Source organism: Gymnoscopelus braueri, assembly GCF_963280865.1.
Source record: "Gymnoscopelus braueri genome assembly, chromosome: 18".
Lineage (NCBI taxonomy): Eukaryota > Metazoa > Chordata > Actinopteri > Myctophiformes > Myctophidae > Gymnoscopelus > Gymnoscopelus braueri.
Genome location: NC_137618.1, coordinates 25,466,532 through 25,478,831, shown reverse-complemented (window position 1 = coordinate 25,478,831; position 12,300 = coordinate 25,466,532). Strand labels below are relative to the sequence as shown.

Genomic DNA, 12,300 nt, shown 5'->3' with positions numbered 1-12,300 from the left:
AGCAGAAGGCACAGTATATGGTTGAAGGATGCTCTGTCACTCATTGCTTGACACCTGTGCTGGACCCCTACTGGCCTCTCTGTCTTCCCTATATTTATATCTTTCACACACACACACACACACACACACACACACACACACACACACACACACACACACACACACACACACACACACACACACACACACACACACACACAAACACACACACACACACACACACACACACACACACACACACACACACACACACACACACACACACACACACACACACACACACACACACACACACACGCACACACGCACACACTCTCAAACACACGTATGCACACACAATATCCTACCACAGTGTCTGTGACTATCTATTATCTATTGTAAACTTCAAAGCATACTAAGAACTAACTGCCTGCACCAGAGCATATGAACCTGCTGTGTAATCTCTCTCTCTCTGATTTCATCAGTATGCATGTGGTGGATAGAGAAGTCATTCAGCCACATCAACATCAGAAATTCTGAACATGTGGAATTATGACGTTAGTCACCCCCCCTACCATTTTCTACCATCCTGTTCAAGCCCTGACATATGCACCCATGGGGAAAATACCTACAGTACAGTATCTATCACATTACCCTACTCTACGGTATGTGGAAGAACATGGTCATTGGACAATTTGACTCTTTCTCTTATATGAATGCATATTACAGTACAGTACAGTACATCCATCCGTGTGTGTGTGTGTGTGTGTGTGTGTGTGTGTGTGTGTGTGTGTGTGTGTGTGTGTGTGTGTGTGTGTGTGTGTGTGTGTGTGTGTGTGTGTGTGTGTGTGTGTGTGTGTGTGTGTGTGTGTGTGTGTGTGTTCTGATCTGACAGCACCAGACTTTCCTGTGTGTTTCTTTCTTTAACTACTTGCGTTGCCCCTCCAAGGTTATGCAGTCAAGCTTAGCTGACACCTCAGTTCACCTCTCACAGATACAGTATATTGTGTAGTGAAAGAATAAGTCCTTGAGTGCGGATTGACTCTTTGTAGCACATCAGCTGTTTCTGTGAAGGTTACATCTCTGATTGATTGGCTGCAGCAGGTCCCTTGATAAATAAGTACATTTTCTGTACAGTATATAGTAATGATATAGCCTACTGAAATGACCGGTGGATTTCTGCATGTGAAAGAAGAGCCATGACAATGATATTTAATAGGAACACCCTCCCATTGCCAACACAATGCCAACACAAAACCAACTCACTAAAAGGGAACACAATAGTGTGTGTGGGTTACTACAGACATCCCCAGTCTCTCACGGTGTTAAACACATAATACATCTATAAATCTACAACATCTGTCTGTCTGTCTGTCTGTGTGTGTTTGTCTGTTTCCCTCACATATCTCGAGAACCGTCCGATCAGTCAACTTCAAACTGGCATGTGTGTCTATCTGTCTGTATCCCTTTTATGCCCATTTATGGAGAGCTCTGGTGTCATCAACATGACGTCACAGTACTGATGTCATAGACTGGCCTCCAAGTACTAGGGTTACAATGGATACTGCATAACCGGAGGGGCATGCATTCCCAGCCAGCATTGTTCCCAATGGGCATCATACTATTTGACATAAATTACATGATTCAGGATGAGACACATTTACTTTTTACAGTATTTCGACAATAATTTAACCATACCCCATTATATAACACCAAGGCCATGTGATGGATAGTGGCATCTATAGATAGCGTAGGATTAAGCTCAAATGAAGAAAATATGATTTTCCATATTGTGAGGAGGATGATGAAACTGAAAAAAGATGGATAAGATCTCTGTGGGGAGGGGACCTACCAGTGAAAAAGGCAAACTGTAACTGCTGTTGGAGAGGCCTGACTAGAATAACGATTAGCCTCAAGCTCTTGTCTCTGGGACGTAAGCTGAAGGTATGGTGAAGATATTGCAGTGAATGATTGAATCCAGATGGTATTGAGAATACCCCTACTTTACATGTTCTGTTACACACTCATTTTGTAAATGAAAGCCTGTAAGAACTAGCATCCATGCACAGTATTAAAGAGTTGCTCAGTGGAATCCGGAGCAATGTGCTGTATGTAAAAACACTGGTAAACTGTCTCTGTAAGCAACAATGATTAACACGGTCCTTGCAACCTTGGACCAGACGTACCTTCAGTGGGGGTCAAAGTACTGAACCCCCGTACTTGAGTCAAGGTATAGATACTGCTGGTCAAATATTACTCAACTACAAATTTGTACTAGAGTTAAAGTACTGGAGTGCTTGCTTTTACGTAAAAAAAAAGAAAGAAAACGTAATAACCATTATCTTATAAAAGTACTAAAAGTGCAAAATAACAAAGTATATTTTTTATATCAACACATTGCTGTATTTTTTTGATATTTTCTTCTTTTTAATCAATTTGAAAAATTATCAATAATTGTGAAAATAGGAGATCTGCAATATAAACAACGCGCCGCATCGTCAAGCATTGTGAGCTAGTGGATCGGCTATTTTCACTATGAAATAGGGCTTAAGCGCTGTATGTACTTTTTCCTTTCCTAGAGATGCAGTGTCAAAGTCAAAGTATAATATTTTTTTCTTTGAAATACAGTGGAGTGAAAAAGTTATCCAAAAATACAGTTACTCAAGTAAAGTACATAAACAAACCTCAAGTACAATACTCAAGCAAATATACTTTGTTAGTGTCCACCACTGTCCTTCCTTCAACATTCTTTCATGAAACAGTGAGGCTTGTATAGCAAGATATAACAAGATGCGCTGTGGCATACCTGCCAACATTAGGCTGTGAAAAATAATGAGATTTTCTGAGGTATCGGCAAGTGGCCTACCTTCAACGCACCTGCCCCATATAACCCTACACTACAGATTAAAATAATAGGCCTAAATACATTTGAAAGTCCCAAATTACTTTTAATTAGTATTAAATCCATAGCCTACAATAAAATAAATACATACAAAATATACAAAATTTAAAAAAGAGTGAAGTCAATATAAAAGATTCTAACATTGTTAGAGAGCCTCCACAGCCTGTGGTAGACCACCTGTCTGTGTGTGTGTGTGTGTGTGTGTGTGTGTGTGTGTGTGTGTGTGTGTGTGTGTGTGTGTGTGTGTGTGTGTGTGTGTGTGTGTGTGTGTGTGTGTGTGTGTGTGTGTGTGTGTGTGTGTGTGTGTGTGTGTGTGTGTGTGTGCGCGTGCGTGCGTGCGTGCGTGTGTGTGTGAGCATGCAGGCCTGCGCACGTGTTCATGCGTGTATGTGTGGCCCTACAGCATGTCAGGAATATTGTCAAATTGGGGACAAGACTGTGGTGTCCCATGCAGTTGGATATTACTGAAGTTTGGGTTGGGGCTAGAGTTAGGTTTAGGGGTTTTTGTCCCTAAAAGTTTGCAAAACCAACGTGTGTGTGTGTGAGTGTAAAGCTACAGCTCCGGTCCTCCAGGGCTATGATAGGATGAGAGTTGGTGGGGTTCATGAGGAGCAGGTCAACACAGGGAGTGAGGGGAAGGCGAAGGCAGACGAAACAGTCAAAGAAATCTGGAGAAGTCTTTGAATAGAGAGGAATTCCTCCTCCTCCGCAGCTCCTCTGGGAGGCGTCAGAAGCCTGTGGAGAGAGCGAGGTAAGACGGGGCCTGTCAGGAACAAAGCTCCAAATTCACATGATATGTTTAGCTAAAAGGGTGAAAGAGAAATGAATCAAAGCTTGGTGGGATCAAAGAAATGCAACAATAAAGTCAAGCCGGTTGCCATGGGACCAGCAGGAGATGCATATCATTTATAGGTAGTTCGTTGGCTGTGTCAGATGTGTGCGGGGGGTGGGGGGGTTGATTGCTATTGTTTGGAGGACTGAACTGATACTGGAGGGGGTTAAGAATGGGGGTCATCATCTCATAGTGAGAAGAGTAGATTTTCCTCATTTGTTTTAAGCAGCAGCCTCCTGTGATGTGTCATAGGCCGTCGCATAAACACCTTCAACTCAACGATAATAGATGACAAAACAGACACACGAGAGAACTTTGTCACCCCATAAAAGTCATCGTCACACAGCACAAACAATTGATAGGCTAAACAGCCTTCATTTGTTTTAAACCTTTTGCTGACCCAGGTTGTTAATGTTACTGTTTGAATGTGAAATAAAAAATGGGTGTGCATTTTCCTTTATGCAATGTAGATTTCAATGGAAATATACTTGGAGCACAACAGTAGCAAGAATACTGCAGTTCAAAAGAACTTTTTTGCTTTCTTTCTCTTCTGTCTTTTTTTTATACCAGCGATACAGCTTAGAGAACAAGCAAAAAATAATGTCACAACTTATTCCCCAGGTGACAACCACAAACCACAGGTTCCTTTCGCAACTTACTCAAACCTTGAGTCACATAGTAGAAAATATTAGAACTAGTCAAACTTAAAAGTAAAATTTTAAGCAAAATGTCCAGTCCTTGTTATTTGCTGTCTTTTGATATAGATGTTACTGTATTTATGGTAGGGTAAAACAATTAGACCTTGGCTTTAAAGTAATTAAACTACTTTCACTTTAATCAGTAGAGGTGTTATTCTCATAACCTTCCTGGCTTGCACACATGCATGCACACCTCCCTCTGAAACACAACCAATATGACTGACATAACTGTGTGTGTGTGTGTGTGTGTGTGTGTGTGTGTGTGTGTGTGTGTGTGTGTGTGTGTGTGTGTGTGTGTGTGTGTGTGTGTGTGTGTGTGTGTGTGTGTGTGTGTGTGTGTGTGTGTGTGTGTGTGTGTGTGTGTGTGTGTGTGTGTGCTGCTCTCTGAGATTGCACCCGTGAGAGATCCCAAAATAACAACAAAGGGCCCTCAGTGGGTCGGATGAAAGCCCCTGTCACCAACTATTTCAGTACGGAAAACAGTCAGAAAGTCCCCTCCCCACACTTAAAGCATCATATAATATAGAGAAATTTGACTATTTCCATGATAAAATTGTCCGTTCCAAGTCTGAAATGAGTAGTGTTTTTACTAATTTCATTTGCTATAGTGACACACAGCCTGTGCGTCAAATTACGCTGTAAATGCTACATCAAAGAAATTGTGAAATTCGTAAACTTCTTGAATATGATTTTTACACTTTATAAGAAAAAGAAAAACAACACTGGTGTGTAAGCAGTGTCACAGTTATACCAGGGTTCAATGGCAGAGGAACTGAAGAAATTACATTACATTACATTACAGTCATTTAGCAGACGCTTTTATCCAAAGCGACTTACAATAAGTGTATTCAACATAGGTAGGGAACGAAAACTACTAATCACCAGAAGTCTTTAGTGCATTATCTGCAAAAACAAGCAACCAAGAGTATACCTAGCGCTAAGGTAAAAGTGCAATATATCAGCTACCTATTTCCTTAAACAGATGAGACAAAATAGCTAAATCAAATGAGCATGAGCTAAAACAAATAAGTGAATCGACTAAACAAGATCCAATAAACAATCCAATAATCCAATAAACAATACAGCAATAGAAAACAAGCGTTCGTACAACTAGTTAACAACAAGTAGGTCAGGCAGAGAGGAAGGGTAGTGTTTCCTGAAGAGGTGAGTTTTCAGCCTGCGGCGAAATATGGGCAGTGACTCTGCTGTCCTAACATCAGTGGGAAGTTCATTCCACCACTGTGGGGCCAGAACAGAAAAGAGTCGTGACCGTGTGGATCGGCCAGAAGGACCCTTGAGTGACGAGGCAATCAGTCGCCCCGAGGTGGCAGACCGAAGTGGTCGGGCAGGGGTGTAGGCATCGACCATAGCCCGGAGGTAGGAAGGAGCTGTTCCTTTCACTGCCCTATAGGCTAGCACCAGGGTTTTGAACTGGATGCGAGCCGCTACGGGGAGCCAGTGTAGAGAGCGGAGAAGGATGGTTGTGTGGGAGAACTTGGGGCGGTTGAACACCAGACGAGCCGCAGCTTTCTGAACAAGCTCCAGGGGTTTGATGGCAGATGCCGGAGCACCAGCAAGGAGGGAGTTGCAGTAGTCCAGGCGGGAGATGACGAGAGCCTGGATGAGCACCTGGGCTGCCTTCTCCGTGAGGAAGGGGCGAATCCTCCTGATGTTGTAGAGCAGGAATCTGCAGGACCTCGTCACTGATGCGATGTTTGCCGAGAACGTCAGTTGATCGTCCAGGGTCACACCCAGATTCTTCGCAGTCCGAGTTGAGGTCACCACAGCATTATCAATGGTGATGGCCATGTCTCGGTGCGGACAGCCCTTCCCCGGGAGGAACATCAGCTCGGTCTTGTCCAGGTTGAGCTTCAGGTGGTTTGTCGACATCCACTCCGAGATGTCAGCCAGACAAGCAGCAATGCGTGTCTCCACCTGGGTATCAGAGGGGGGGAATGAGAGGATTAGCTGGGTGTCATCGGCATAGCAGTGGTAGGAAAAGCCATGGGAGTGGATGACAGCACCCAGAGATGTAGTGTAGAGAGAGAAAAGAAGAGGACCCAGAACCGAGCCTTGGGGAACCCCAGTTGTGAGCCTGTGTGGTTCTGACACAGACCCTCTCAGCATCACCTGGTAGGAGCGACCCGTCAGGTAGGATGCAAACAGGGAGAGTGCAGAGCCTGAGACACCCATCCCCTCGAGGAAGAAATGGAACCACAAAAAGAAATAATTGTGTCCAATGTCTAATATGCTATCACATCACCAGTCACCAAAATCAGTTAAATCCGTGGTAAAATTCTTTCCATGTTCAACTTCTGTCAGTCCTAGGAGATAGAAAAAGTACACACAGCCGAGAAAGATTCTATTGTTATTTCTAACTGGTAGAAGCCCTGAGGTTATTTTTTTCTCTGTCTTGAAACAAATCAATGGAGCAAAACTCACTTTGAACAATTGCACATTTTCTGAAATCAAATGTGGGTTGAGGAGCTGGCCATGGTCTGCCTTATTCTTTGTCGACAGCTCTGGAGTCTTGATAAAAGTATGCTCTTTGAAACAGGCAGTCAACAGAGTTAACATTTGAGACAATAAATAAACTATTAGGATCATTTGTTTTGTTATTTTGCGTGTATTACTATTTGTGCTCTCTGTCTTTTCCTAAACGCACATACTTTATTAGCATGGCAAATGTTTTTGCTTTCACTTCTCTGTGAAGAAAAAAAGATAGAAAAATCTAAATACATGTTTCAATAATCTCCACAACAAACAATTACTTTTGCTTTGATACTCATTTGCTAGAAGTGCAAGAAATACCTATAACACCTATATTTTCCTTGTCCAATATTGCCCCCAAGTGGCCATACAACAAAGCGCAAAAGTACACCAATGCATAAGTTTATTTACACTGCTAGAAGAATGTACTTTTTAAGGCCTGTATTTCCATCATTAGATTCATAGTATCAACAGTATTATGACCTATTTTTAATGTCCATTATATAAATAGCAGAGAGTGAACATAGTCTATTGAGTTCACAATTCCAGCTTATCCTTGATATCAACATATGGAAGTGATTGCAAATCCCTTGCTATCTATGAGCAGCAAATGGCCTTAAATCAGTCATTTTAATATCAAAGCACTTAACACTAGAATGGTGATTACTTGCAGGTGGATATCCGTGCTGCTTGTCAAGTCTGCATTTGAAGAAAATGACTGAGCTCTTATCCGACACGTACAGTACAGCCAGTATTCAATAGGCAAGATCACGTTACAGAAGATTACTTTGGAGTTTCAGCAATTTTCCCAAATTACACTGGCCTTTGGTCTCTGGTTAACTTGATTGACTTGAATGGTTTTCATTACAAAGCCTTGCAGAGTCCTTGGTATTGATGCTAGTAAACAAAACCTTCGGTGTTCAAGGGTGAGTGAGTGCAGCTGGTACAATAGGAGAAAGGATACCCAAATCCTTTGAGAAAAATGATTCATCGTGTTAGAATATGTTAATCTGTATTTCTCAGTGTCACTTTGTTGTCTTTACACAGAACATTAATGAAACGTTTATGAGGTATTGAGTTTTATTGAATCAATACAGGCATTCACACTTAGCCAGTGTAGGGCCAAAATATTGCAAATATATGGCCTCTCAATGCATACAATACAGTATGTGTATTCAGTTTACAACAAACCTCATGTGCTATACACAAAGTGCCATGTTTGAACTTCATCCCACCCCCTCTGTCTCTCCCCATTGCAGGGACTGCCTGGGTAATGAAAATCAGCTTGATGTCACAAAGAGTCTAAGCCCAGACTGACAAGAAAATAGCCACAAATAACATGACCACCCTTATTACCTCTAAGAAAAAAATACTTAGAGAGGGATCCAGAATGAAGAATAATCGGGATACACTTGCAGTGTCACAAAGAATGAGAGCTATTTATTCTGGCTAGAGATATTCCCAGATTCACATCAACTGTTTGGCTGTTTCAGCCATTGCCACAAAGCTGACTGACAAGATGCGTATCTGAAAGGAATTATGGGCTGCTGTCATACACTTTCATGTATTTAAGAGATCGTGTAACGCAACCTGCACTTTTTCAATCTGAAACTTGGCAACATAACCCTTAATTGTGATAGTTATAACCCCTAATTCTGATAGTTCCCTTTCATTTTAATGTCAAAGATTGCTATAGTACACTCATCTTGTTATTGGAGAACATTCAACGGTGCAACATAGGGAGGTCTGTGTGTGCTCCTTCCAGTGAATCTTCAGACCCTCGAGCCTCTCATGCGATTTAGTGATGCCATCTTGAGGCGCTTTTCTGACATAGCAAGACGCTAAATAGCTTTGCAATTCTTTGAACTGCAAAGAAAATATTTGGGCAACATTCCTGGAATATCACATATCATTTAGATGGTCAACTACAGCAACAAGTAATACAGTGACATGGAAACTATTTTCCTTACAACATCACTTGGGACAGATTAAGGTCAGAAAAGAAAAACAAAAGTCAGACTTTGATCAGTTTGTGCAAAAAAATAATATAAGACAATCGGTTATGGGCAAACAGACCAAAATGATCAAAAATATATGTCATATTTAAATAGTCTGTGTTTTGATGGGTTTGTCTGTTGTCATCATCTGTTCGCTATAATATGACTTAAGCCCCAGGTGGATTTACTTTGAGATGGGTTAGTGGTTAAAGCTTAAATAACACCAGTGGAACACCTATTCTACTTGGTCAGAATTGTTGCCCATTTGCTGTGGTGGGAGATGAGAGGCTCAAGTTAGTTAGCTAATTTCTTGAACTCGTCATAGAGGACCAAGACAAAGGCTCCGCCCATGCCTCGCAACACGTTGGACAGGGCTCCCTTGAAGAACGCCTTGCCCCCCTCATCACGGGCGATCTTCTTCCAGCAGTCAATGGTCCCGGTGTACATGATGTCCGCTGAAAACACACAAAACACAGCATGTAAAACTCACATTACAAAACAAATGTATGCTATGCTTCATAGGCAACATGGCAGTAAAATCATCAGTGTTAATTAATTTAACCACTTTAAACCTGATGTCCCTATTTTGGGCATGTCATAATATGTGAACATTTTCAAAACTTTCCCAAATCCTTGAAAAATAGCTAAAAACAGCCGATCCACAAGCTCACAACGTGCCACGACGCAATGCGTCGTGAGCTTGTAGATCAACTAGTATGTTCGCTATGTGACACTATCATACGAGTAGTATAAATCATGCTTAAGTGGTTAACTCAGAGTATAAACGTTTATACACCGAGTTAAATTAAGACTGAGGATTTTACTGTGTACAAAACATGTAATTACACAGGTCATTATAGCTTTACTTAATTACCTCCTTTGCGTCCTGACTGCATCATCATACGACGCCTCACAGTGTCGAACGGGTAGGACACTATTCCGGCCACGGCTGTCACAGACTGAGCGATCGCCCAGCTGACCACAATGTGAGTGTTCTTGGGATCAGGAAGCATACCTGAAGCACAAAACAATCCCAGACACAAGCTCAGATTGGACTAGTTTCATCCAAATAGGAACATGATTGAATCAGTTTTTATGTACAATAAAATATAATTGGGCTTAGCTTAACACCTTTGAACACTTTAGTAGTAGTAGAATCCTCTTCCCCCCGCTCCCACCCCCTTATCTGTAAAAATGCTACTGAGTTAGATTTTACCGATATGTATTGTATTGTATTCTATGTATTCATATGCATTACTGATTAATTGAGTACAATGGACCACAATGGAAACCTTTTAGCATAACCTTTGACTGTACTACCTGTACTAAACTTGTGAATAAAGCATTCAATCAATCAATCAATCAATCAATCAATCAATGTATCCTGAAGCCTAATTTATACTCCACTACACAACAGTGTGCTTCGCTGAAAATAACCGCTGTGCGATGAAGTATAAATTTGACTAAATTCTAACTGCTATGGATGTCTACTTCAGTAGGCCTATTTGTGAGACACCATACTGTATGTGACATTTCTTGTACCTTTAGCAGTGTCATAAATGCCAAAGTAGGCAGCCCTGTAGATGATGATGCCCTGCACAGAGACACCGAAGCCCTGGTACAGGCCTTTGACCCCATCTAACTTAGAGATCTTCTTCAGGCAGTCTGCAAGCCCATTGAACTCCCTAGTGGCACCTGCTCTGCCCACATCGGCTGCCAAACGGGTACGGGCAAAATCCAGTGGGTAGACAAAGCACAGAGAGGTGGCTCCAGCAGCACCGCCAGATGCCAGATTTCCTGCAAAATAGCGCCAGAACTGAGTATGTTTATCCACTCCTCCGAGGAAGACCGTCTTGTACTTGTCCTTGAATGCAAAGTTGAGGGCCTGGGTGGGGAAGTAACGGATAACATTGGCCATATTTCCACGCCAGAATGCCAGAAAGCCTTGCTCTTTGGGGATGCGCACGAAGCAGTCCACGATGCCCTTGTACTGCTGGTCAGCAGTGATCTGTTTGCTGACATGCTGGACCTGATTGCAGAACAGGGACATAAAAGGTTATCAGTTCAGTTAAGATAGGTTAATCATCTTCATTGACATTAAAATACAAAAGAAAATGTCAAAAGATTTCAATCCTCCTGCCCACTTGACTCTAAGTAGGCCTTGGCTGCTGTGCGAGTGACATGTAGGCCTATTTATTGCCAAGTGTCAGTGTAACTGTAATACAATTTCTCTAAGAACATTAGGCAAGACCTTTACATACATAGCAGCCTGATGACATTTATTAATTTAATTTCTAAACAAATGTGTTATTAGTTTATACATTTTCAGCGTAATTAATATTTTGTGTTTGTGTTCTGTTGCAACTGTTTATTGTTGCCCTTCTTGGCCAAGTCTGTATTGTAAAATATATTATAATCTCAATGGGACTACCTGGTAAAATAATAATTTAATAACTCCATCGCCTCGTGATAGGAGAATATAGGCCCAATGTATGACACTGCAGTTATCTCTGCACCATACTGTACAGTGGGGTGAGGAGAGGACTAAATAAGTTTGTCCTCATCAAATTGTGTAGGCCTGCCTTGTTCTATACAACATAACAGGCAGTAACATTGCATTTTATAAAGTATAAATCCTCAAATTAAAACTTGGTCGTCTGTATGTATGCAGTGGCTTTAATGAGCGTATTGTATTCACTGCTGCAGCACGCAGCTGCAATGGACGCAGACCAGGACTTAAACATGGCTCCCAAGGATATATAACGCAGCTATGTCAAAGGAGCCGTTTATGTTTGGTCTAACAGCAGTGGTTGATGTGTGGTCTATACGTGATGCATACTTTATCAATCGAGCCTTCGATTACCACGCTAAGCCCACCCGAGACTCACGAATTTACCTGAAGAAGCAGTTTCACTCGCTCGATCGGTGCCACTGCAGTTTTAGAAATAGCTGCTGCGAATCCACCTGCCAAGAAGTCCTTGGCAAATGAAATAGCTGCATCTCCCATGGCTGCTGGTTGGTGTGCAGTGTCTGGAAGTCGAGTTGAAGAGGCGAAAGCTGAAATCAAGAGCCGGCGAACGAGTTTCAAGCGCTGGGGTCGTTGGGGTACCACAAGTTCAGCATCCGTGAATGAATGGACAAAATGGGAGATCAACCTGTCCTTGTATAATATCGCGAGAGGATACAGGAAATGAATGCGCATCGGAGCATCCTGTTCTGACCACGTGACACTACCCTGGGCTTAAAAAGAGGAAGAAAATAAGTTTTAATTATACACTGAAAAACAAGTAGGCTATAGTAAACACCACAGTAAGGGTAGGGTAGGTGATATTGTTATCATATTGATGATATTGATATATAGTGTCTGTTCAGGTACAGCTGGGTCTCCCTGTCTCTCCAGCT

General features: G+C 41.9%; 1 protein-coding gene across 1 annotated transcript; it reads right to left on the bottom strand.

Moving 5' to 3' along the window:
- Positions 1 to 8,143: 8,143 nt before the first annotated feature.
- slc25a6 (solute carrier family 25 member 6) lies at positions 8,144 to 11,955 on the bottom strand. Its single transcript, XM_080457030.1, has 4 exons — positions 11,795 to 11,955; positions 10,441 to 10,927; positions 9,773 to 9,913; positions 8,144 to 9,353 (listed from the first exon to the last, which is right to left on the bottom strand). The coding sequence occupies exons 1-4, from the start codon at positions 11,903 to 11,905 to the stop codon at positions 9,193 to 9,195; spliced, it is 900 nt and encodes a 299-aa protein (XP_080313156.1). The 5' UTR covers positions 11,906 to 11,955; the 3' UTR covers positions 8,144 to 9,192.
- Positions 11,956 to 12,300: the final 345 nt, after the last annotated feature.

Coding starts and splice junctions, on each gene's coding strand:
- slc25a6 (XM_080457030.1), bottom strand. CDS start 11,905: ATGGGAGATGCAGCTATTTCATTTGCCAAGGACTTCTTGGCAGGTGGA. Junction 10,928..11,794: donor GAGTGAAACTGCTTCTTCAG/GTAAATTCGTGA, acceptor TTCTGCAATCAG/GTCCAGCATGTCAGCAAACA. Junction 9,914..10,440: donor CATTTATGACACTGCTAAAG/GTACAAGAAATG, acceptor TTTGTGCTTCAG/GTATGCTTCCTGATCCCAAG.